The sequence below is a fragment of the Perognathus longimembris genome, chromosome 24 (assembly GCF_023159225.1).
Source record: "Perognathus longimembris pacificus isolate PPM17 chromosome 24, ASM2315922v1, whole genome shotgun sequence".
Lineage (NCBI taxonomy): Eukaryota > Metazoa > Chordata > Mammalia > Rodentia > Heteromyidae > Perognathus > Perognathus longimembris.
Genome location: NC_063184.1, coordinates 21,542,452 through 21,570,205, shown reverse-complemented (window position 1 = coordinate 21,570,205; position 27,754 = coordinate 21,542,452). Strand labels below are relative to the sequence as shown.

The 27,754-nt window shown below is 38.7% G+C and overlaps 1 protein-coding gene across 5 annotated transcripts in view; it reads left to right on the top strand.

Annotated features, from left to right (window-relative positions):
* Pdlim5 (PDZ and LIM domain 5) overlaps nucleotides 1-27,754 on the top strand; it is a 143,196-nt gene that overhangs the window by 95,599 nt on the left and 19,843 nt on the right. For 4 of the 5 annotated variants that reach the window (XM_048333614.1, XM_048333613.1, XM_048333612.1 and 1 more), the window contains one exon: nucleotides 19,244-19,419. In XM_048333614.1, coding sequence (XP_048189571.1) covers nucleotides 19,244-19,419 — 176 coding nt within the window. Of the gene's footprint in view, nucleotides 1-12,867; nucleotides 12,988-15,310; nucleotides 15,455-16,304; nucleotides 16,437-19,243; nucleotides 19,420-27,754 lie in introns of all 5 variants that reach the window. The other variant, XM_048333618.1, reaches the window with a different exon arrangement.

Here is a 27,754-nt window from a genome sequence, read left to right as displayed (position 1 = left end):
TATTTCATTTGTTCATCATTATACCCTAAGGAAATCTCTGTACAGAAACATCTTAGAGCTGCTTCTGAAGAATAACGATATTAAGATGCAGAATAACACTCCCTTCTGCTATTCAAGGTCATTTCAAAAATACAGAATATGTTGACTTTTCCCCAAACAGTTTTATAATTATTGTGTTTCTGATGTGTGTTTACAGATTACATGAATCATAAATATTCATTCATTATCTGTTTTCATTCTTTCAAACAAGTAATTGCTGAGTATTGATATGTACTGTCTATACTGCAGTAAGTACATAAACAAGATGATTTGAGGTAATGTTTTTTTCCCCCAAGATAATAAAATAGGTTAACTTGACCAAAACAAACAAGCAAAGCAAAAATAAATGGCGTAGACAAGGTAGGATCGCTTTAGATTATATATGGGCCCGTGAGGAGATAACCTTAATTAACACCAGCACTCGGGAGAGGAGAAAAAGTTGGCCGTCCATGTGATGATCTGAGAGTTTAAGGCAGGGAAGAAGCAGGCATGGTAACAAGTGTGGCAAGTTGCCGAGCTGGAAGGCCAGTGGGGCTGAAATGTGGAGAATGGGAACATTCCAGGCAGAAAAACAATTCTTTCCAGCCCCTCTCTCTCATTTTAAGTCTTTAAAAGTATCAGTTAAAGGTTCATGGAAATCAGAAGGAAGATACATTTACATTTTTTGCCTCAAGAAAAGATTTGTTTATTTGTGGATCACATTAGAAAACATCTAGGAATAATGAATAAAGATATTTGTAAATTAAATATAACTGGAGTTTTATCATTGAGCAAAGAACCTTCAAATTGAAAATGAGGATTAACAATAAAAATCCAATGAACACTTACAAAAGGAGAGCAGTACCAAACATATTCTTAGACTGTGCATGTTGCAGTTTTCCATATGTACCCTTCTAGAATCATGGATTAGCCACTTAACCATTAAATTAGCCATTTGATCATACATTTTATTTGAACATATCTCTTTTTCTGTACAGTTAAGAATTTATGACTATTTGTTTTCCTGGGAGATGGTGCTAGAAATATGCTGGGTTATATGCAGACACAAAAGGGCGCCTGTTGCTAGAAGCCCACAACACAAGGAACCACCCAGTACCAAATACCAGTGGTGAACTCCTGAGAAACTGGGTTGAACACACATGTCATCCCCTCCATGTCTTCTCCTTCTTTCTTACAAGGCCACCCATTTACTCTGTCTTACAGTGTACTCACCCTCTCCATCTGTACTCCATATGGGAATAATCTCGCTTCTGAACCAACATAGTTCCCCTCTGGGCACCTTCTTTTCTAATTAGTAGCATGGATGTTTGTCTACATATCTTGACTTTCCAACTATAAGCTCCTTGAAGACAAGAGGTTTTTTTTGTAGTAAACAATATAAATGGAAACGTTTGAACTCAAGACCTCACACCTGTAAGACAGGTAGCCTGCCACTTGAGCCCCAGCCGAAGGATGTTTTCATTTATTCATTAAGTTATTTTTTGTCTATCCTGGGGCTTGAACTCTAGGTGCGGTTGCTGTCCCTGAGCTTTTTTGATTCAAGGCTACCGCTTTGCCACTTGAGCCATAGAACCACTTCTGGCTTTTTGTGAGTAGTTTATTGAAGATAAGAGAGTCATGGACGTTCTTGCCTGGAATGACCTCAAACCTCAATCTTAGATCTCAGCCTCCTGAGTAGCTAGGATGACAGGCCATGAGCCACTGGCATCCAGCTGGATGTTTTTCTTAATATCACTGTTTTTTCTTCAGTTTCTACTATATTGAATTATTAATATGAATCTGTTATTGTAATGTTTATAAGCAAATAGCATTTTAGTTTAGTATAAAATTCTCTAAAATTAAGATCAGGGCACCCTTTTAACAATCTTTTATCTCCCTTGGCTAAGGAATTCTGATTTTTATTTTTTACAGATTGTGGCTGAGAATTATAGTACATGATATGGCCTCCCAGTTTTCAAAAAATTAAAATAGTTAACAAGAAAAGAATGGTCGCTTCTTCTCATAGTGGAAAACTATTTTAGACTGGGGTCACCAATTACACTGCATGAAATTGAAACCTTTTATGGAGAAAAAACCCAAAACTCTTTGAAAGGCTAAAGCTCTGCCCATGTCTAAATAATCATTTAGATGAGATGTGTCTGGTCTCCTCTGAAGAACTAAAGTAATGTTCATGTGCTTTCCAGCTGATTGTCCTCAAAGTGGGAATTGACACTGAGAATGAATCCTAAGTTACTTCTTGAACAGAAACAGTATCCTGAATTTACATACATACATACATCAGTTGACTACCTATAACCCTAAACTACTGTTTTCTAAGCTATGTAAAGGAAGTGGAAATCATTTCCTAATGTGACATCTGCACATATTTTTGTGAGGTAAGAATTAACACCCACACTTCCCAGAAGACAGAATACCATCACTCCCATAGCAGTATAATTTTAAAACATAATTTAGAAATTAGCCCGATAGAATCTTTTAGCTAACTCTGATACACATTTTTTTTAAAAAATGTCTACCAATCTAAGAAACATCACTGATTTAAAGTTGGTATAAAATCTTGTAGTTTTTCTTAGTTGCAAACTATGGAATATTTGTATTTGATTTGCTTTCATTTCCTGCTGGAAGTTTTACAAATATGCAAACATGGGGTTGGAGACTACAGTACAAATGTTGCCATCTACTGACCATAAGTCGTTACTGCACTTCAGTGCCTTGTGAGGGCAGAACATGTATACATTCACAAACAAATTATAGAGCTCTCTCATTTTGAAAATACTATTTTCCCAAAGTAAACTTGTATTCATCCAGTTCAGCATTTACAATGTGAAAACTTAAGTGTCTCAGTCCAGTATATGTATCAAGAACATTAGAAGCAGAATTTTATCAGGCCACTCATCTTTCTTCTTTGGTGCTAGTTTTTTTCATTTTACACAACAGAGTTATTTTGCTGAATTAAACCAGAAAATGTTCAAGCTAGGATAACTACTGTAGAAGTTTTGATTTAATGGTACTTACTTGTTTAGTCTTTTTTTTGGGGGGGGGGTGTGGATTGTGAGGCTTGAACTCAGGGCTTGGGCACTGTCTTTGAACTTTTTTGCTTAAGGCTAGCACTACCACTTTGAGCCACACCACCACTTGTGAATTTTTGGTGGTTAATTGGCAATAAGTATCATGGCCTTTCCTGCCCCAGCTAGCTTCAAACTGTGATCCTCAGATCTCAGCCTCCTGATTAGGTATGATTACAGGCATGAGCCACGGACATCTGGCTTTATTTAGTTTTTAAATATATTGTATTCATAAAAAGAAAATTGATAATGAATTTCTGAGATATTTTAATAGCTCCAGGTAGTTGTGTATCATTAGTTATGCAATGGAGATATTTGATGTTGTCATATAGAGCAGTAGCACTTTTAAACAAACTTGCTGAAATCAAAGTTATCATTTAGATTCTAACTGGAAAGGAATCAAATGTTTCCTGTTAAAATCAATGAATCTTTTGATGGGGATCTTGTAGCAGCACCATGTGATATTAATGAAATATACAATAACCATGAAGAAAATCCATCACATATGAAAAGTGAACTAACTACAAAACACTAATTCAGGGGGGAAAGAGAAAAACCGAAGCACCATTATCAGTGGTGCTTGTGGAACTAGGACTCATTGTTGAAAGACTTAAGTAAACAAAGATAACCTAAACCAGAGGCAAACACTGAAATAGTTTTGGGTTGAATTACATCTGGGAGGGGATTGATTACTGGATACAAGGTAATTCTAGGTAGTGCTGTGAAGTTATTTTTGTTCAATAATTTACAGCACAGCATAGTTATAACCCAGGTTTGCTAAGTAGTACTCTTTGCATTTATTTTAAACCTGGAGAGTGAGAAAGAAAATAAGAGTGGGAGAAGCAAATATAGTACTGCTTTTCAAATAAAGGAAAATCTGGCTTTTAAACTGATCTAGTTTAAACTTGAGATCCCTGGGAAGAAGGTATTTGTTTTCTTTTTGTTTCAGTAGTAGGCTTTGAACCCAGGGCTTCACCTTGGCTCTTTTTGTTCAGAGACTGGTGCTCTACTCCTTGAGCTATGCCTCTACTTCCTAGAAGACATTCCTAAAATAATGGCTATTGACCACTAAGGAAAGATAGGGAGAATTGTAAATTCATTCTAAAGAAGTAGAACACATCCAACATAACCTTTTTGGGATGATTTGGGGAAGTATTAATTTTAATAAGTTGTCAAAGAGACCCACCATAGATTTCACAATGCAGCGAGATCAATGCAGTTCTTATGATTTCTAGCAGGTTGATAGGAGTTTAACCAAAGGGTACTAAGGGATCCATCATGGTTCTGGATCAAGCCTTTTACTACTTCCTATGTAAACTTGTAAAATCTGTACATTTTCTTTACCAAATCATCTTTCAAACAAGATACTTGAAATTTACAGAAAAGGATCTAATCTAGTAAAATAAAATTTAATATACTTATAGGCAGTTTGGTTCAAAATGTACTGCTCTTTTAATCACACCTGGTTCAGAGAAGATAAGGTTAGCAGAACTAGATAGTTTATTTTTTTTAAAAGAAAGAAGTTTGAATATTTGAAGAATAAAAAAAGAAATCCAATAAGAATCAATGATGCCATATGCCTGCTAAATTAATAAGAAATCCAGTATTTCTATTCATCAGCAATAAATCCCACCTGGAATGTACCGATTAGGCTCTGACAGTGTACTAGATAATCCCACAAAAATCAGCTGAGAAACTGTTGAAACAATTATGCTCTCTTTGGGTCAGAGGGCATTATGAATAATTTGGGTGGTTTAAAAAATATTTATTGTTATTGTAAGGGTGATATACAGAAGAGTTGCAGTTATGTAAGTCAGTAATGAATACCTTTCTTTGGGGACAATGTCATCTCTTTGGGATTTTTTTTTTAACTTAAACCCACTGCTGTGTTGTCTTCACTAAAAGTTCTTCCTTAGTCTCAGAGTACAGAGATGAGAGTGGCCTCCACTTATGTTTACTTTAGTTGACTCTATGTCTATGGTTCTTCATCCACAGATTCAACCAACCATGGTTCTAAGAACATTCATCTGAACTGTGCATGGCGGACTTTTTCATGTCATTATTCCCTAAGTAAAACAGTATAACAACTATTCACATAGGATTTACATTGCATTAGGCATTGTAAGTCATCTAGAGCCCCTCACAGTGGTATGAACCTGAAGTCCTAGCTACATGAGAGGCTGTGATAACATAGGAGAAAGTAGTCTAGACCTCACTTAAAATATATGCAAAATGGATGTAGGTTAGATGCAAATCCTTTAATTTTTATATAAAACTTTAAAAACTCATCAGATTTTGGTATTTGCTGTGTGCTAGAACCAGTCACCCATGTGTACTAGGCCATAGCTGTGAGTATTGTGTACAATAAGTACATCCAAGAAATTCCTTTGTGCCACTCACTCCTAGCAGAATCAAGATAAGGTCACGGGCTCTCAGTCTAGAGAGGCAGACGTGGAATGGAAAAGCAGATATTACAGATTTACATTATGATGTAATGTACAGGGCAACATGATCAATACAGTGAAGGGCGAGGAAGAGGAAAGCCACTGGACACTAGTTGGGGAAAAAGAAGCTACTTAAGCTGCGACACAAATCACCTGACCGTGTCATGTGGACATATAGGGGATGTGCTCTCCAGACAAAGGGGATCATATTGGTGTATTCAAGAAACTTAAAGGGGCATATGGTAAGTAAAGGAGGAAGGCGATGTAAGATTCACTGAAGGAGCAGAGGAGTAGATATTTTATTGCCTTGTAGGGAATTTAGATTCTTCTTTCAAAGAAATATATAGCTCAGCAGAGGATTGTTTTTTTACTCATGGGAATAGCACCTAGTATGTATTTCTGAAGGTCACTGAATTCTGTGGAAAATTAACTGAAAAGGGAGAAATAATGTAAGCAGAAGACTGTGGGTTAGGAGCAGTCTCTAAATTAAGGCAAGAGATGGTACTGGTTTCTGCCATGGAGTTACTAATGGAGATGAAGAGAATTGAATAGATTTGTTGAGGACGAGATCACATGGTTGTAGAAATTCTGGGGAGATGATCGAGAGTGCAGAACCATTAAGTCATTGAGTTCAGTAATAACCCAGTTGGTGCTGAGTGCTGGTGGCTTGCACCTATAATCCTAACTATTCAGGAGGATGAAATCTGAGGATTGCAGTTCAAAACCAGCCCCGGCAGGAAAGTCTATGAGGCTCTTATCTCCACTCAACTACTGGGGAAAATGGAAGTGATGCTGTGGCTCAAGTGGTAGAGCACCAGACTTGAGCAAAATGGGGCTCAGGGACAGTGGCCAGGCCCTGAATTCAAGCCCAAGGACTGGCACATGAAAGGAAGAAAGAGAGAAGAGTGAGAAAGAAAAGGTGTTTAAAATGCAAGTTTCTAGGCATATTGTGCTTGCTGATGCAGACGTAAAGGTAATGAACGTTGGAGAGCATACCTGAAGTAATTCAGGCCTAAGGCTTAGCTTGGAAGAAACACATCACTGAAGGGAAGAAATGAGGAAATTCAGTAACAGGTCACTCAGTGATTCAGCAGGATTCTGTTACATTCATTGAGAAAACTTTTAGGGATAAGGTGAAGAGGGAGGGAGAGAGCTAGGAGCTAAAGCTCCTAGAGATAGAGACAAGATAAGTAGGTCAGCCTAGAGTGAGTAATGTAGAGATAACATTAGCCCTGCAGGTCTTGGAGTTTCAGTGATAAAAGATAATTGGTGGTGTTAGGAAGAGGAAAGAGAGGAGGACACTTGCTTCATTTCACCCCTGGCAAATGTGTGTGAAAGGAGAGAGTACAGTAGAGTGATAGAGGGTTTTCCAAGGGCCCAGCTGGGTTTGGAGATGGACAAAGCAGTAAAGAATAAGAGCAAGGAGGTGATGGATGAGACAGGTAAACAAATGAGAGGCAGGATGGGGGAAAAATTTAAACTTCATGAGGGCAGGGAATTGGAGAGCTTAGAATGTATAAAGGCGGCATAGTGTGGAAATTCAAGCATTTATTTTTTGTTGTTTAATGAATGAATGAATAGGAGAATTTAAGATATGTGCCCCATGAATTTAGTTAGAGAGTACACGGCTATTTAGCCATTGTTGTTTAATGCTAGCAGGACAAAGGGGCTTGAACTTGAGGTGCTGTTGTGGCTTTCTTAAGTCACCTGGCTTTTCCAAGGGCACATGGTAGGTAGCTGTTGAATGTAAGTCATTCTGACACTTACTTATTTTTAAAGTATATAACCCTATCAAATAATATACAATTTTCCTATTCAACCTGAGTCATATGTAATTTTTTGTAGGATTTGTGTCTTGTGGGAAAGAAGCCATTTTAAACTAAGATATTTCTGAAGTCACTGATAGAAAAGATCTAGGGAAGAAATTGCTAGTACAGAGTGAGAAGGATTCAGGTTGAGTTTCCTGCAATTACAGAAGAGTTAGGCTTTTGGCAAGATTGTGATTTTTTTAAGCAGATGATATACCTTAAAGATCTGCACACTGTATTTTTAAACAGAGTCCAACGTCTATTCGTCTTTGTCTTTTCTTTATATACAACAGCACATTTTTCTCTATAGAGATCAAGGAATGATATCAATAATTTGATTTCACAAATGTTGAGCTGGACACATAATAAATAAAGGTAATTACCTTTAGAGAAAGCCACAGCAGGGAACTGTGTAAAAATTGAGGCAGTGTCCAAGGTGTATGGAAATAGAATGTGTGGGCAAAAAGAAAACTTTTCTCAATGTAACTGTCTTAATTCAGGCTACCATGACAAGAATACCTAAGGCTGAAAGACCTAAGTGGCAGACGTTTACTACTCACACTCTTGGTGGCTGGTCAGGTCAAGACTGGTAGATTCAGGGTCTGGAGGGGGCTGCTTTGTGGTTTATAGATTGCTGTCTTCTTCCTGTTTTCTATATGAGAGATGGGGCATGGGAGCTCTCTGGCCTCTTAGAAGAGCATTAATTTGCCTTCAAAACCTCATTGTCCACTTCCTGATACCACCATTTGGGAGTTTAGAATTTCAACATCAGAGTTAGAGGAGATACATACTTCAGTGTATAGCAACAAATAGTAAATTCCAGCTCATGTCCATTAGCTAAATCCTTTGGGGTTGGGTGCAGGTGGCTCATGCCTGTTATCCTAGCAACTCTGGAGGCATCTCCAGTTAGCCAGTACAAAGCCAAAATCACAAGTATAGCTCAAGTGGGAAAGTACCAGCATTGAGCTAAAAAAGCTAAGCAAGAGCAGAAGCCTGGAGTTCAAGCCCCAGAACTGGCACACACATACACAAAATTCCTTTTGGGTCTATTATTCTTGTTGCAGTAAGTAGGAAGCACTAGAAATCTAGTTCATTGAGATGTGTGTTTAGCTAAGTGGTAGAGTTCTTGTCTACCTTCCATGAGGCTGCGATTCAATCCTCAGCAACACACATACAAACTTTGTTTAGCTGCTATTTTCATCACTGCTTACTTTATAACCTTCTTTTTCCTTCTAATACACAGTTCTCCTTGCTGTATGAATTCAGAGCACAAAATGGCTGAACTCTGTTACTAAATAAATTCAGTTGTCACATTGAGTGCCAAAACTTAACACTTGAGGTTTAGCTGATTTAATTTCCAAAAAGGGAGATTGCAGTTACAAGCAAACATGCAGTATTTACTATGAGGAAGCCAGAAGATGATACTTATTGTTCTAGACAAATAGTAGCTTCTTTGACTAAAATCAATTCCTCTGCTATGTCCTTGAACACTAAAGGGCCAAATTCAGCCATGACTTGGATGTATTTCCAGATTCTACTTTGGACATTTTCCTGCATGAAAATTTATTTTGTGGAACAGTGAAAATGCCTCAGACAATTTCTTGTTATTTTCTTCCCTTACTTGCTATAAAATGCATATTTCAGTTTGTGGATTTTTTCCCCCTTATATTGCAGTATTGTAAGCTTTTTATTTGGAGATGTAGTAAGTTGTCCTGTTCTTTCAATCATATCTATATGGAGGTTAGGTGCCATTTAAATTCTTAATTGGGGACCTAAAAATAATTAAGAGAGAAGATTCACAATATGCATTGCTGCTTGCTAGAAAGAGCTGATACAGAATTGTGAATCTGCAACACTACACACTGGTGATGGTTAAAGCTGGAAAGAATATAACCTGTCTTTGAATGGTGTGACTGCCAAGGCAGAACACTCTGAGACTAAGAGATAGACAAAGAAGTAGTCCTTTTAAAAGGCTTTAGAATGGGATCATGACACAAAAAAAGAAGAAGAGTGATCAGTTGGTCATAATGGGTTACAAGACCTTGTGGATGACTGAATTTTACAAGTGGCAGCCAGAATCATTTAAACAGGAAGTAGAGTGGTATAGCAAGGGACTAAGAGAAGGGGAAAGAGAGTTTAATGGTATAGCACTTAGCCTTGCAAGGTCAAAATGTTGAATTTTCTTTTATGATAGTATGAACATATTTAACACTACTCAGCCGTACACATTAAATGGGGGAATTTATGTGACGTGATTTCTACCATGATAAGACCATGTCAAATATGAATTAGCAGCCAGATTTAGGCACCAAAGTTAGTGGTGATCTGGGCAAGGATGTGGTTTTATAGAATTGAGGAATGAGCCACAGTTGAGGCCATGTTGGAAGTGTGTGACAGCAAGAGAAATAGAAAATAGAAGGCAAAGGCAGTGTGCTGTTATTTTGTTTTAAGAGAACCTGTAGTGTTTTTCACCGAGGTATAGAATATTCAGTGCAGACGGAGAGAGTTCAACTGAGGCACTAGAGTAGGAAGGAGATGGAGAACGCTGCATAAGGCTTTGTTTTGGCACAGTTAATTGTCAGGGAAAGTGTCTTCTTACTTGCTCCCATAGGATGGACTGAGTAAGATGAACCTGCCTAATTGTCTGGGCTACACTTTTAGCAAGAGTCCACATTTAAAAGCCCAGACATGGTACAGAGAAAGCCACAATGCACAAATAGCTCTTTGTTCATTTTTCCTAGAGGAAAGCCAGCCAGAGGCAATAAGCCCAGTTCTGCAGACATATCTGGGAAGGAGCAAGTTCATGCCCCTCTGGTGAGAAATGAAAACTCACTTAAGCAACAGACAAAGTAGAAAGTTTGTTTGCTCTAGACAGTGTTTATTCCCTTAAGGGAATACAAATGAAGGAATGCCAGAGGAGAATAGATATTTCTGTCTGTTTTGTCTCAGATGAGTTAGTTTGAAATTTTGTTAGAAATCTAGTATCGTTAGAGACTGGCTATGTAAGTCCATGTGCAGAGCCCAAGGGAGACCGCCCAAGTGCACTTGTTTGCAATCCTGGAAATCTGGCTTTAAACCAGAGGGGGGAAAATCACTTATGCTGTCAGACATCTATAAAAATAAAGGAGGAAATTGAAAATAGGAGTTACTGCTCACAGTATTTCATGAGTTACATAAACTTTATTATCATATTTTTCCAGCCAACATAGCTCAAGGAAGTATTTAAAAAAAGCATCTCATTTTTTTAAACCTGTCCTCATTGTGAGCTAATATGTAGACAGTTAGACAGTTGATTGTGTGTGTGTGTGTGTGTACGTGCACACATGTGTGCACGCCAGTCCTGGGACTTGAACTGAGGGCCTTTGCGCTATCCCTGAGCTTTTTGCTCAAGGATAGCACTGTACCACAGTGGAGCTACAGTGCCACTTCCAGTCTTTTCCGAGTAGTTAACTAGAGCTAAGAGTCTAATAGGGACTTTCCGGTCCAGACTGGCTTTTGAACTGGGATCCTCTGATCTCAGCTTCCTGAGTAGATAGGATCACAGGAATGAACCATCAGCATCCAAAGACAATAATCACGACAGCTACTCCTAAAATATTACTGATTCTTGATATTATAAAACAAAGTTTATTCAGACATGTTTAGGATACTAATTATTACATTATCATGTGTCCCTCCTTACTTAGGCAATAGTCCTCATTCAGTTTAAATTGTTTATTTTTAACTGTTTCCAGAAGGTACAAATACTATCTTAAGGAACATACAATATCTGAGTTCTATATTTGAAAACAAGTTTTAGCCATATATTTATTCACTAATTACTCATTTGTTCTTTGGGTTTTGGAAGGCACTTTATACGGTTTCATTTGTCATTCAATATAGTGAGTGAATGGCTCATGACCTCAGGAGCTTCTAGTTTGCTGAGCAAGTCTGAATTTAAACAGATAACATCACAAATAGTATAGTCGCACTCACAACAAATTGTATGCAGAAAAGAAGTGGACACTGTATAAGCATGTGTCAGGGACAACCTAAAGTAGGATTTGTGGAGACCTGGTGGGGGAAGTATATTTGAGCTGAGCTCAGAGTGTGCTGAGTACTGACCCAGTGCTGGTATGGTGAGGAGGGGTACTGGAAAGAAGTAGTGGAGTTCACCAGGCCCGTTGAAGAAGCCTGGCCTGATCTGGGATGGCCTGGAGCACGGGAGGGCCAGGCAGAGCCTGTGTGAGCACTCTGAAGAGCTGGTGTCCCCGGTCACAGTACCTTTGAGCAGTGTTGGAAGGTCTGTGCAACACCTAAGACTTGTGTCTGGAGATGTTCACTCTGACTCAGCTCAACACCTCTTTTTTTCCCCTCTGTAAAGGCCTAGATAGTAAATACATTATGTTTTGTGGCCCCTAAGATGTGTAATCATTACTCAACTCTTTATAGTAAGAAAGTAGCTATAGATATGTAAATGAATGAGCTTGGTGGTGGTATGTTAAAACTTTATAGATGAAAAAATTTGGATTTTCTGTATTTTTCATGTGCAAAATGTTCTCCCCGCCCCCCCCCCCCCCAGTCATGGGCTTGAACTCGGGGCCTGGATGCTGTCCCCGAGCTTCTTTGTGCTCAAGGCTAATGCTCTATCACTTGAGCCACAGCACCACTTCCAGCCTTTTCTGAGTGGTTTATTGGAGATAAGAATCTCAAGGACTTTTCTGCCTGGGCTGTCTTTGAACTGGGACCCTCAGATCTCAGCCCCCTGAGTAGCTTTGATTACAGGTGTGAGCCACCAATGTCCAGCAATGTTCATATATTTTGTAAAAAAAATTAAAAGGTGGAAACTACTCTTAGCTTGTAGGCTAAGAGACGGCAAACCATATTAGACTTTTGTAACAGAATATTTTGCTCTTGCCTTTTTCTGTCTACCTCTTAAATGATACTTTAGTTTCCCAAGTTGTGTGCAGTGTTTACAACAGTTCTGAAAGGGAATAGGATAGACCCCTTACTTTTCTATTTCTCTGTCTTTGCAACACTCATGTAATTCCAAATCTCAGCTGTCACATGTGCACAGAAATTTTTTGGCTACTATAAAGTATACTGTGAGGCAGCTGTACCCCAAGGTGCTGGGAGCATTGCGTAATAGAAACTGTATACGCAGATGCATTCCAAACCCCACCAGGCCTGGATTGTACCTGTGATGCTGGAAAACTTAAATTCTTGGAGCCTAATTTTCTTAAAGCTTTCTCAATTCATGGCCAGTGAACGGGAATTCTCACCTGCCTTTTCCTCTTCCATTGACATGGCCATAACCATGTTGAAGGATTTCAGGGATTAAAAAAAAAAAAACAACAGCCTTTATTTTGGGGGCTGGGGGGGGGGGTGGGGAGATGTGTTTGGTTTTTAACCTCTTGCAGAATTGAACTAATGTGTATGTAAAACATGATGTACATGATACACTAAATACTTCCTGGATTTTTTCATGACTATTGTTACTTGCTTTTCTCCTTTCTTTCTGGAAATGTGTAGGCATAGCACTTTTCAGGAAAACATATGTAAGACTGGAGCTCACTGGCCTGCCACGTGCCAGGTGTTACACCTGAGCAGACAAGTAGCCCTACTTCCTATAGTAGCACCTGCACTGTCTAGGTAGAGCTTTACTTTCCTTCTTGGTTTGTGTAAGGTTCATTGCTGGTAAAGCACTGATTACTAAGACTGTCTGACTAAAAAAGAAAAAGTGGGCAAAATCAGCTATGGAACTGACCTCACCAGCGTCAGAATGCTTGGCACTCGTCTCAGAGCACTGCTTCCCACTGCTTTTCAGTTTACAGATGTTTTTGTTTGCTTTCTAATGTCTAATGTAGAACCAGGAAATCTGTCTTTTATTTACTTACTTTGTGACATTTAAAGTCAACTTTCTGAGTTTGTCCTACATATGCATTCTAAAGTAGAGCACTTACCTAAGACAGGCAGAGTTTATATGTTCCTAAATACCCAGACATACTCTAAGAATATTCAGATTAGTAATAGTACTTATGGGATATTGGTAGTGCTTTTACATGACTATTTGTGACAAAATATAAGAAAAGAAATTGATTATGGTTTCCTATTCTTCTGACAGGGCAAGGTAATTTTGTGTGTGTGTGTGTGTGTGTGTGTGTGTATGTGTGTGTGTGTGTATTTTTGACAGTGCTGGGATTTGAATTGAGAGCCTTCTGCCTTAGGAAGCACTCCAGCTCATTTTTGTTTTTGCATTATCGTTTAGATAGTCTCACATTTTTATTTTTATTTTTTTGCCCAGTCCAGCCTCAGATTTCCTACACCTCATACATAGCTGAGATCCAAGAAGTGAGCCACCACATTTGGCATGTTTGTTGAGATAAGTCTCGCTCATTTTCTGCCTAGGTGGACCTCAAATTATGATCTCCCCAATCTCTACCTCCAGAGCCAAGACTATAGGCATGACTTACTGTGCCTAGCTAGGTGATGTGTTTCTTCAGTCTGACATTTTAGTCACTTAAGTTCCTGCTTCTTCTTATTCTCCATTGTTTCCCTCAAAGAGCAACCATTGCCTCAAAGATATAGACTGATAGAAACTCCCAAGTTAGGTGTCTTGGTAACTGTTCTTCACCTGAACAGTCATATTCTTGCTCTGCCATTGTTACCAACTATCTCTGCTCTCCTGAGACCCTGCTCTTTTTTTCTCTAAGCATTCACAGCGGTGGATAGCTATACGTTCAACTTACTGACCAAATCTGTGAAAAAAAATTCATACTTATAGGATAAAATGTCTGTATGATTGTTTGTAAGTGCTTGCTATTTAATTTTCCTTCCAATGGCTTATAAAATCCCTTCCCATGGAGATAGGAGTTTCTCAGATCTTTTGGCAGAGAAAGAAGACTAATTAACGTCCAATTCACAGTCAGCAGTGGAGCTGCCACTAACTGCATTGAGGCTGACACATAATTACTTAGTGTTTAAAGGTTCTGAAGATTAAACCTTATTCCAGCATTTATAGCTAGACTTGGCGGCTCACACTTGTAATCCTGCCTTGGGTCAGGAGGATCGAAGCTCAAGGCCATCTCAAACCAAAAGCTCTTAAGACTTCACCTCAATCAGTAAAAAAGCTGGGTATGGTGGTGTGCCCTATCATCTTAGCTATGCAAACTAAAGGAGGACCATGGTCCAGGCTGGCCTGGCCATGAACATGAGACCCTATGCCAAAAGATAACTAAAGCATAAAATGCTTTGTTTGTGGCTCAATTGGTAGAGCACTTAAACAGCAAGCTCAAAGCTCTGAATTTAAACACCAGTACTGCAATAAATCAATAAATAAATCTTTAGTGGTAGAAAATGAAGACATGTAATCTGCAGATGGTGCTCTGGTCATAGTCAATGCAATTGCTTTTTTTATTTTTTTGCACAGATGTTTGCCCTCTCCAAACAACTCACTCTGAATAATTCAAATGGATTCTTTTAGCTGTCCACAAACAGTTATTTCTGGTTCATGTTAATGTATCTTGCTGCTTTTGGTACAGGCAGCTGTTGTACCTGCTTCTTCGGAAAACACAGGTCTCATTAAATTGTCATTCTGTAGGTATACTTCATCTCTATTGACATAGGGACTTTTTGTGGGGAGGAAATACACATAACTTTCTTTCTCTGCTTATATTCAGTGCAGGTCAGTCTTCAACTGGGTGGTACATGGCTTTGATATAATTTTAAATAGAGCTACAGGGGATCGAGAGTGTTTCTATGTTAAAATATGTTTTATACAAGTCTATCCATCAAATTTTAATTTCTGGAAGAAGTCACAGCCATAGTAAATAAATGACCTGAAGTCTTATTACCCAATTGATATTGCATGCCTTTATATCTAAATAGTAATATTGCCTGGTGGCTATCTTGTATCTGTTCTTCTCACCTGTTCTTCTTTATTCCTCTCCTCTGTCTGTCTTTCCCTACTTGTCAGTGTAAGCAGCTCCACAAGGAGTGTGGACAGTTCTGTGGAAGGTTTTGGAGGCCCTTCTTCCCTCTCCTCTCCTGGCAGATACAGTGGGGCAGCACTGAGCAGGGCGGCGGCTGCTGTGTCTGCTGCCCTCACAGCAAGAACCAGGTAGAAGCACAGGTGTCTCAGCATCCTCCTGGTGTGATGTCACTTCCCGGAAACACACCCACTTGAGGTGGCTGGAGCCATTTCCAGCTTGTGGGTAAATCCCAGGGGATTGTTGCCGTTGTAAAAATCATCCTTTATTTCTCCATCACTATCATGTTATGAACAGTTTTTCTCCATTGTATGGATTGTTGTAAGTTGTGTGCTTATGGACACACATGATTTTCAGTGTCAGGTTTTTTGTTTGTTTCTTTGTGTTGGTTTTGTGCCAATACTAGGGCTGAAACTAAGGGTGGTTTTCCTTGGCTTTTTCTCTCAAGGCTAATACTCTACTACTTGAGCCACAGTTTCACTTCTGGATTTTTCCTAGTTATTCAGAGATCAGGGTCTCACAGAATGTTTTCTGCCTGGCTTGGCTTTGAACCTTGATTTTCAGATTTCAGCCTCCTGAGTAGCTAGTATTACATGAGCCACTGGCATCTATCCAATTTAAAGTTTTTGTATTTGACACACAATCAATTCTAAGTGAAGTTTCTATTGCTGTTATCTTCATCCAAAACCTGAGGGAAGATTATATAACCTAAACTGCTCTGTCAAATATCCCTTCCTACCCTCCCACAAAAAAGTTATAGTTTTATGGGTTATTTAAAATTTTTCTATGTCTAGATTTAACTGCTTTCTGAAAGATTGCCTTGCCAAATTTTAGTGACAATTCATTCAACTTAATCTTAGTGAGTCCAGAGGTGGCCCTTCTTCATCTAAAAAGAAATAGTTCAATTGTGGCTCTTAAAACCTACTTCTGCAATCAGCAGTGTAATTGTTCACTTACAACTCTTTCTCAAATGCTTGCCAGGCTTTCCAGTGCTGACAGGTCTCTGTCTCTTCTGCATGCATTTTGCATCAGCCCTGTTTCCAAGCCCTTAGCTTTTCCCTGTCTTCAGTCCACCAGGACATCATCTGGCTCTCTCCAAGCTAAGGAAACCAGGTAAAGTGAGAGCAGACATGTGCTTGCCATGTTGCTTTCTCTAAAACCCAATCACAGTGTTAACCAGCAGGCCCCATGACAGAATCCTGGAGCTGATTTCTTCCAGGGTTTGAATTAACTGTAACCTCAATGCAGTGCTAATTTACCAGCCATTATTTTGTATGGCAGTGAACTTACCTGTTACTCCTTTGTGACACCTTTCATTGGCACACTTTGTGTTTGGTATGAAATTGTGAGTAATCATGCTAACACTTAATTACAACCTAATATTGTCATGTATTGCATGACTGTAACAAATGACTTTAACACATTACAGAGCTGTCTACTTGCTAGGAAAGTAAATACTGTACTAGAATAATCAGATGGCAAGATACAGCTTTTGGAATAACACAAAAAGAAAAATAATAACTCATTTTGGTTGGCTGCTCTCTTACAGTTGTTAAGCATGAAGACTTGGCTTTCAAAAGCAACTTAATTTTTACTACTTAAGTGCTACTTGGTTAGTTTTCTGCTGGCAAAAATGTGTTAAAAACAACAACAACAAACAATTCATTCGGGGTGGGTGGGGGAGCTTGGCCTTGACTTGTGGATTCAGAGGTTTCAGGCCATTGTTAGCTAGCTCTGTGGCATCTGGGCCTGTGGTGGGGCAGAGCATCCTGTCCAGGAGGGAGGGTGAGTAAAGCTACTTTCCTCAAGGGGTGTCAGGACATTAGGTAGTGAGGAGGGGCTGTGTCCTTACAACCCTTCTAGGACACACTACCATGGGCCTGACTTATTTCCTGCCTGCTTCCCTCCGTGCCTTCCTGCCTTCTCCTAGTAGTGTATATGTCACCAGCAGGTATCTAACCATGAGCCTATAGCACATGCCAGATCCAAGCCATAGCAGTGCTAAAATACATTGGTCAATTTTTCTCCAGGCCTAAAACTACCAAGTATAATCTTAAGTATTTACTAAAAGCATAATCGCACTGAATTAACCCTATAAAATTAATGGCAGGTTATAAAGCTGTGGTTATAACTAGTGTGTATATATTTAATAGATAGATGATCTATCATCTAGCTTGCTACAGATCAGTTGGCCAATTGATCTGATGTAACAAGGTTGTCTATTAGGTACTTATATCCTCTCCAATGTCATGAAAAAATGACTTATTACAGTTATGGATTACTTTATTTATTTATTGTCAGTGTGATTTACAGAGCGGTTACAGCTTCATATGTAAAGCAGTACATACATTTCTTTCTTTTTCATTATCTAATTTTTAAATAAAGGTAAGAAGGTTTTAATCCCAGTGCATACATTTCTTATCCAACTTGTTAGCTCCTCCTTCATTATTCCTTTTTTTAAAATAGCAGTGAAGTTTGTACTCCGAGCTTTTTACTTGCTAAGAAAGAAATCTACCTGACCCATCCACCCTATTCCTTTTGTTGCATTAGTTATTTTTGATATAAGGTGTCACTTCCTGCCTTGGCCAGGGCTTGAATCATGGTCCTATTTTATGCTTTTCACTGTAGGTGGCATTACCTGTGCACACTACCATACCCGGCTTCTTCTGTAGAGATGAGTCTTGAGTTTTTCTGCCTGTGTTGGCCTGTGATCTTGATCTCACCTTTGTATGAAGCCAAGAGAAGAGAGGCATGTGCCACGGCATATAGCTATTGGTTGAGAAAAAGTCTCAGGCTGGTTTTTCGACTTCAACTCTCTTGATCCCTACCAAGTTTCTAAGATTGTGGGAATGAGCCACCAGCACCTGGCTTGTGTGTTCTTTGACTATACTTTCAGAACTTGATAGAATCATGGATCTTCTCTCCTAAAAGAAAAGACAACAACATGTTTCCTGTACACAGAGAAGTGTGCATGCAGGTGCTGGGTAGTTCACCACCACCCAATTCCAGAGTAGTCACTAGTAGTCATTCATTACCTTTGCTTTTCAGTAATAACAGTAGTATATACAAAGCATATTTTGGTGTTTGATGAAGGGAAATGAAATGCTTTATGTTCATTTCTTAGTAGAGAGCAAAGTGTAAGATGGATATTATTGCTACTTTTGTTAATCATGAATAATAGGCTTTGATGGGCATAGAGAGAGGGTGGGGGGGACTTATGTAAAGCCTGGAAAAGATGTCACATTAGGTCACAGCGTGGGAAGCTGATAACTATGGTCAAGAGAAAGTCAGAGTAGTCAAGTCTGTTTTTACCCCGGTGTTAGTGATACAACACTGGCCTTGTCTTAGACAAGTGCTTCCATCTCTCCCTTGCTGCTATGTGGCCAGTGGGTAGCACAGTATGTGCCGTACACTAGGGGTGTGAATAACTGAGTACATCACTGAGCTTATATGGGAAAGAGCCTAACCAGTCCCATGTCAGAGAAACGTAGTTCACAAAGAAAAACGGGCATGCGCAAAAGGCACTTGTTAATGTCATTTCATAGAGTAAACCAAGGTTTCCTTGGTAAACCATTACCTTCATCTAGATGGTTCTTCTGAACTATTGGTAGGAGTAGCTTATGGTTTAAAAGGATTGGTTACTTAAGCTTTTCATTAGCCATTTTCACATTGTATTTCTTTTAAAGAGAAATTTCAAATATAGAACCCATGCTACCAGGCTCCTTATCTTTGCCTATGTTTTCTTTTTTTTTCCATTTAAATGAGAACAATCCATCAGTTGTAATGTCAGTGTTTTTCTTTCCTAAAATAAATCAATATTTCATTTTCCATCATGATTTAATGGATTTGGAAAAGAAAGGAGTGTTACTAAGGGAGGTTGTTACTGCCTCACCAATAATGTCTCCTTGTTTTGGTTTCAGCCCTGCTGAGCACCCCAGTTTGGCAGGAGCCTCACCCCGCATGGCGGCTGAAGGCATGGACAGCGCAGGCGTGGGCAGACCGGGTACAGCCAGCCTCACCACAGCCGCTGCCTTCAAACCTGTAGCATCCACCGGTGTCATCAAGTCACCCAGCTGGCAGCGGCCGAGCCAAGCAGGTATCCCCAAGAAATAGCTTACCCTTGGCTTTCCCCACATGAAAGCAAGTCTGAAAGTGTGTTCTGGGATATATGACAGAATTTACTGGTAAATCCTGTTCTTAGGCACCTCAGATTTAGTTCAGACTACAAAGAGTAACTCTACTGATTTTAGTCTTTGAAGTGTCTCTGGAACATTCTCTGTGTCTCATACAACTTGGTTTGTTATTCATACTTATCAAATCTAGCATTGCCTAGTTTCCTAGTAACTTACAAAGCGGGTTTGGAATTGGAATCTTGGAGCCTTACTCATAACAAACTGCTGTTGAGAGATTCCACTTTGGTCTTTATGATGTGTACAAACAGCAGAAACATCTAAGCTGTGCTAACTGAGTTATTCCATCTCTGTGACCAAATACCTAAGCACATCACCTTAAGAGAGGAAGCATTTGTTTTAGAACTTCAGTCTATACCTAGCTGGCTCTCTTGCTTTTTAGGCTTGGGACAGGACAGAAGCATGGCAGAAGGGTTCAGGCCCTTTTCATAGTACTATTTTTTATAACTAGTTTCATAATACCATGTAAGTACATGCTGCTGAGTTTTTTTTTTTTTTTTTGCCAATCCTGGGGCTTGAACTCAGGGCCTGAGCACTGTCCCTGGCTTCTTTTTGCTCAAGGCTGGCACTCTACCTCTTGAGCCACAGCACCACTTCCTCCTTTTTCTGCTTATGTGGTGCTGAGGAATCGAACCCAGAGCTTTGTGCATGCTGGGCAAGTGCTCTACCACTAAGCCACATTGCCAGCCCCATGCTGCTGATTTACAAAGTACAGTTGTTCTCAGTGTCCCTGGAGGACTAGGTCCATCACTCCCCGAAGATACTCAAATCCATAGCTGTTCAAAAGCCTTAACTGAAATGGCCCACAATTTGCCTCTAACCCACGTTACATGCATCCATCCTCCTGTGCACTTAAGATCATCTAGATCACTTTTAATACCACCTGTAAGTGATTTGTAAGTAGCTGTCATGGTGTTTTGCTGAATACAAAAAGAAAATGAAGTCCACTCATACTCAATACAGACAATAGTTCTAGAATTTCAGTTTGTTGGTGGTTAGACCTGCCATTGCGGGGAATGGAGGCCGAGTGCTGGGATGGCTGTGTCTTTGTTGAGCAGAAGCACAGGCTTCTGGCTCTAGGGCATCTTAAAGGAGACCCTTCTATTAATGTTAAACTTAAGTTGCAGGCTACTATCATTCGCCTCTGGGATTTATAGACCCTTTAGATCTATTCTCTTATTATTATTCCTATCTTTAAATAGTTGTACAAACAGATTTTGATGAAGATGTATTCTTTGAGGGGAAAATTCTGCCAAAGCTTGTTCTATTTTGAGGTTGTTTTTTTTTTTTAAATTTACTTACAGTCTTTGTAGGATAATGGGGACTTGTGGTTACTTTCTCTGCATATTAAATACAGAACAATGCTCTAGCTGTGGTAGTTGGGAATTAATTGGATAATGTTTTGTAAAAAGCAGGAAAAAGTAAATTCCTAAGGCAGAAACTGAAAGGAGGAAAGAAACATCAGTACTTTTCTTAGGAGATCAAAGATTTATGGTCTACTCGGCCTCTTACTAAGAGGAATTCCATTTGCTAGGGAATTCCTTGGTAATACAGTACAACAAAATTGCCACTAGAGGGCAATGGAATCCTTTATTCTCTGAGTCTAGATTTTTTGGAATAATCAGTATGCACATACCAGCAACTATAACCATGATTCACAAGCTTAAAATGTAAAAGTTTATGGTCCCCGCCCAACAAACTTATGAGTGAGTTTACTATAAAAATATGAGTGTAAAACATATAAAATAGAACATTATAAAAAGAGTATTATCAAAGTATTTTCCCATTGGGAAATCAGTGAAATATATCATAATCCTTTGCTAAAATAAAAAAGTATTTCTTGAGCTTCTCATATTTATCTTGTTCTAGGTTTTGGAAACATGCAAGCATACAAAGAGACATGTTGGGCCCCAAATGAAGTGTTTTTCTCTCATAACTTACAGTTTGAAGATAGGGTTTTGAAAGTATTTTAGTCATTCTTTTGTTTATTGAGTGGTGACTAATGCATTTTTAAAAACTATGTGCTAAAAAACAAAGATGAAGCAAAACAAAAAGAGGCAGCACTGAAAGGGCAGAGTGAAACTTGAAGACCTACCAGGGTATTTTGAGCCTGTCATCAGTTTCTGTAATATCCAATGAAGTTCTGACTTTAAATCTTAGGTCACTTCACTTGTGGTGTTAGGTAGCCTGTATTACCCAGAAATCTTTCAAGCACTCAGTAATACTATCCCAGTTGATAAATAGGAATTAGGTGTGTATGTAACAGCATTATAGCTTAAATTGGATCATCTTTTTTTCTCAGGCATATAGTTTAACATATACCTGCTCACTCCCATTCTCCACCCTCCCGCAAACTTGACAGCCATTCACAAAGATCAGGTATTTTAGGATGCAAAATGCTGAGAGGTCAATAGTGTAGGTGAAAATACTGAGATACCAAAGAAGTCAGGGAATCAAAGCTTGAGTTTCGTGTCAGTTAGCAGTGCTACTGGCCTCTCGCCTTCTGGGGTCAGGGAGTGTGGCTCCTGTGGTAGAGCACCTTCCTAGCAAGCACAAGATCCTGAGTTCAAATCCCAGGTGGATGCTTATACCCCTCCCAGTAAGACTGCTTCCATAAATAAGATTTAGCAATCTTAGAAACACTGACCTGAATCTAGAAAAGCACATAAAAGTTGCGGTTTTTCTTCTTTGCAGAATAGAGAATTTGCACTTTTTACATTTAATTTATAATGTTTGCATTTCTATTATTTTTTGCATGAAATGTTCATTTGGCATATGATGAAGAAGGGGCTGTATCCATTGGTTTCAAAATCTTAGTGAATTTAATGGTAAAAGTGTGTGGTTTTTTTTTTTTAAGTATCCCTGTGTTTATGTAGATGACCTCGTTTTCTGTGTAGTTTTGTTTTGTTTTGTTTTGTTTTTTACCAGTCCTGAGGCTTGAACTCAGGGCCTGGGCACTGTCCCTGGCTTCTTTTTGTTTAAGACTACCGCTTTACCACTTGAGCCACAGCGCCACTTCTGGCTTTTTCTGTATATGTGGTGCTGGGGAATCGAACCCAGGGCTTTATATGTGCTAGGCAAGGACTCTACCACTAGACCACATTCCCAACCACCTGTGTGCTTTTTTTTTTAAGATTCTATTTAAGTTTTGGGTGCCAGATTAGGTAAATTCAGCTCATGAGATACAAACTATGTACAAAATACAGTCTTATCAAAGATAGCCCAACATTCTACACGAATCCAGTATTAAGGGTAATAAAAAGACCATTATGAGTTGGAATAGATTAGTTTGCTAATTTTAGTTTAATCACACAGAAAATGAAAATGATGTATATACAGCAATATAAGGAACACTTTGCTAGATCAAGCCTGTTCAGTAAACCCAGCTTTCTGCCAGATGGTGACCCTAAAAAGCAGGCAGACATGCCATATACTGTATGGGTTATAGGAAGTTACCTTTTTTGCTTTTGTGTTATCTTTATTCTTAGGCTGAGGTTGGTAAAAGTGAAAGCTAGTCTTGACCTTGAGATCTTCCCTCTTCAGCTCCTGGAGTGCTGGGATTATAGGTATACCCCACCATGCCCAGATCTGAGGCTAGCATTTGTGAGTCTGCCTCTTCTTTCTCTATTATAGTAAGGGTCTTTCAAAGTCTGCTACAGTATTGTTGTGTTGACTAAGTGATATAAAATATTAAAGTACCTAGTTCATAGAGGATATGAAAAATTTCTGCCTTTTAGTCTTTTGTGATGGCATTAATAATTTACTTACAGTGTTACCATCTAGCACATCAGGTAGCATGTGTCTACACTGCCTGAAAATGTTCTGAGCCAGCGTGGAGTGTGTTGTGAGACTCCTTAACAGGGCTATCATTTCCCTAATAGCCAGCACCCATTTTTTTCCAGCCTCCCTGTGTATGATGGCTCTTGTGTTGCCTACAGTCCTGCCAGGTTGAAGTTCACAATTGCATCCATTCCGTGATCACACTTTCTGTGCCACGTGCAAGGCTGCATGCAAGCTGCTCCTCTTAATTTGAAATACATTTCCAGCTCCTTCACCTCTCAATAACCTCCATTCACCTGTTCCCTTGTCACCTCTATGAAGCCTTTTGAGCCCTTACCTAGTTATCTAGTCTTCTTTTCTACTCCTGCAAACCTGGTCATATCTTTATCATAACCCTCACATGTTCGTTTTAGCTGTTTAAGTGTGTGTCTTTTTTTTTTTTTTTTTTTTTTTTGTCTTTTTCTTTTTTGGTCCTGGGGATCGAACCCAGGATGTTGCACTTGCTAGGCAAGCGCTATTAAGTGTGTCTTTACCATGGGTTATATGTTTCTTGAAGGGCAGGGACCAGTGCCTCCTAATCTTCATTTTAAAGTACCAGAACAATGCCTGGCTTTCAGTGACTGAGTGGGTAAAGAGATCAGACTTTATTTTAGAAATTTGCACGTAAATCAAAGGACACAACATTCTTTTGTCATGATATTGTTCTGTCTTTGCACTGGACTTGAAATTTCCCCAACAGTCACTCTCTGCTAAAGGCAGCTATAAAAATACCAAATTGCTAATCAAGTATTAATATGCCATGTGAGTTAAAGGTTGCAGTGCTGGAGACATAACTAAAGGTGTAACATGATTGCCTAAGAAGCACAAGGAGTTCAAACCCAAGTGCTGCCAAAAGGAAAAAAAAAAAAGTAATTCCCCTTACCTCAATGGCGAAAAATGGGTTTCTCTCTTTTTCTTTCTTATTTCTTCCTACTTTACTTTTGAAAAAAGAATAAGAACTAGAGGTGGCAGACGTAAGAAGCACTATAGTTAATAGTGTATTTGTGAGACTGAGTAATATAACAAGTGAATAACAATTCTAGAGCCATGTGGTAAGCTCATTTTCACTTCAAAGAATATGGCTGTTTATGGTTCCCAGTACATGAGGCCCAAGTAATGGAGTGCAACAAATGTAATGTATGAGAGAGGTAGGCTTACCTGTTTTATCATTGTGGACAAGTTAATTTGAATGTAAACTACTGTGTTTAACACAGAAATCAGCAACAAACGTGCCAAAAAATGTTTAATCAGATTATATGGCCCAGAGTAGAGGGCATTGGACATTAGGATCTACTTGGAAAATGAAGTACTTAAACTTCAGCGAATACAATCTTGAGATAAGACATGCATTTGTTTATAGTGAAGTCTTGTTTAATTCAGGAAGGACCCTTTAATGTTTGTGTTGAGCAAATGTGTACAAAACTTCCTCTCCTCTACTTGCTTGTTCCTTGATCCTTCAGATAAGATTCTCCTTAATTCAACTCTTCCTTGTGCTATGCCTCTGGCATATGCTACATTTTAGAAATAAAGGAAACATCTTTTCACTTGGTTATGGACCGAGCATTGGAGAGATCTCATAGGTCATTTCTTTTTCTTGAGGAATACTGAGATATACTTGTGTGATTTGATTAAATCAAAGGCTGAATAATGTGCATCTCAGCTATAAGTGGATATAAAATCTATCTTTTATTTGAAGTCTAAAGGAGATAGGGGTGAGAAAGGAAATTACTATTGCTACAACCACCCCAAATTTCATTGTATGCTTTTGTGCTACACTAATAAATCGAGATAACTAGATTTGCTTAGCTAAGACGGATAGATTTATTGTTTCCATTTTTAAATTTTTATGTGAATAAGTAAACCGCTACCAGTTGCGTGAATTTCATCTCTTCTAATAGTGTTTTATTGCCAGCTGCTCCCCTGCATTTTGACATCATTAAACTCAACAGCACACTTGCCACAAAGGCCTTAGCAGAGCTGTCCATTGTCAAAACAAGTACACATTTGTGAACGCTCTTCTTTCCTGCCATTTTCCTTTCATCATGATTTCAAAAAACTTTTCGTAAAGAAAGGTATCTAGATTTATTCATAAATGCTTTTCATAAAGTATTACTGTATCTTATTATTAATTGATATAAATGGTTTAAGTTAGTCACTGATAAAATATTATTCTTGGTCACATCTGGCTTACCCACCATCTATTTTTATGACTAAAGTTTTATGGAAGCCTTGCTGGTTCCTTTATGTATTGTCTGTGGCCTTGCTGGTTCTTTTATGTATTGTCTATGGCCTTTCTGGTTGCTTTATGTATTGTCTATGGCCTTTCTCATGCCACAGTTACAGAGTTGAACACCTACATAGAGTCTAAAAGTCTCACAGAATCTATGATATAAATTACTAGTCTTTTTTTTTACAGAAAAATTCCTTTCCTTTGTTTTTTACTCCTTAAAGAATAACCAAAATAAGAAGCATATTGGCCTCTTGCAATTAAAGCACGAATTTGTCTTCTTATTATAAAATTACAAATTGGAATGATGATACTGAGATTATTATATTGTGATAACTTGTTCACTTTTAATGGCAAGCACATTGTAGATTTTCTTTACTGGGGACTTAGTCCCAATGGAACTTTTTTTTGTAAGGTCAGTTAATAGGGAGAAAGAAGCAAGTATGTGTGAACTGAATTTTGATAATGTGTGTGATGTAAGAAATTAAAAAAAGAATGGAACCTAATCCAAATGCCCATACACACTTAAATTAAGACATCCTAGATCCAGTATAATCTGGGTTCTTAGAGTTGAAAGGCTGGTTGCTAATGGAAGAAACCAACCTCCTGAAGTTGCAGGAATATTTGATACATAGTCTTGGTTGCACCTGTTCCAATTCTTTATGGTATACATTCCAGCATTCTCCACCACTCAGAGAAATGATAATAGTTTAGTCTGTCCAATTTGGCTTTTAATCACTGGGTTAAAGTCCTTGATTCCATTTAATAAAACTTGCACAAACCTCCTCATGATATCCTCTGATCTTAGATCTTGGCTTAACTCTTTCCATTTCTGCTGGATATGATTTCATGCCTGGATCATGAAGAGTAGCCATTGTTTATGCTTTAAACATCCAGAGCTTGACAGACGTAAGATGTACAGACACTGTGCTTCTCTTGGACGTGGCAGGAAGAAAGCTCTTATTGTGATGTGTACTGTGCACATGTGGGCATTGCTATCCCCCAATTTAGTGCTTGCTGACATTTTTACCATACCTTTGAGGACAGTCCTGAGCTGTTGAGTTACAGTACTTTCTCTCCTTGAGAGTACCAGTATATCGTTTTGATATGGCCCAGTTACTTATGCAAGTATAATATTAGACTAGATGTTTTGAACAGGAGCTTCCCTTATTATGGGGCCACTTTTTTCTCTTGCCATCAGCTTACATCTGCCTTCTGACTTGCTGGACAATAACATCTGTCTTTCTTTTGGGAGAGTAGCTTTCATATTCACTGATATTTTAAATATTAGCCTTATTCTGACAATAGTAATGAAATATTACTGGGCTAGCCAGTTTTCTTTTTTGCTTCACATCGCCGTGGACTTTTAAAAGTTTTTCAAAATCTAAGGGATCCTATAGCCATTGTTGTATTTCTTTTCACCATTGTTTGTAATGTCTAACATATAGGCAGCAAGATTTAGGGAAAGAAAGACATACCACAGAAGGTAACTAAATTAATCTTTCACAGAATAAATGGTTGCTGTGTCCTGATCTTACACAAAGCCAAATAAAAAGTGATACTGGTAAAAGTAAAATGTTTTAGAAAAAGGAGAAAGAGGGGCTGGGGATATGGCCTAGTGGCAAGAGTGCCTGCCTCATATACATGAGGCCCAGGGTTCGATTCCCCAGCACCACAAATACAGAAAATGGCCAGAAGTGGCACTGTGGCTCAAGTGGCAGAGTGCTAGCCTTGAGCAAAAAGAAGCCAGGGACGGTGCTCAGGCCCTGAGTCCAAGGCCCAGGACTGGCCAAAAAAAAAAAAAAAGAAAAAGGAGAAAGAAAAAAGGTAGCAAATAATGCACATATACTTTTATTTTCATATTACAATGCCTTCATCAATGATTCCTAAATTTTTCCTGTTTGATTGAGGAAGGAAATTTAAATAGGATATATCAATCCACCTAAAATAGCAGACATTTAACCCAAGTTGCCACATTGAACTGCTCTGAAGTAGTCCAGAAAGTAGGTACTTCCAAGATTATGTCACATTTGAGGACCACATTTGTCTTAGTGTTATAATGGATCAAGGTAGTCCCTAGCAAAGAGCTTGATACAGTAGGTTCATAATAAATAGTAGATTAGTGATAGATAGGAATATAGGCTTTGGAGTCAAACAGACATGGTTTTGAGTTCCATATTCTGTGCTTTGCTCCC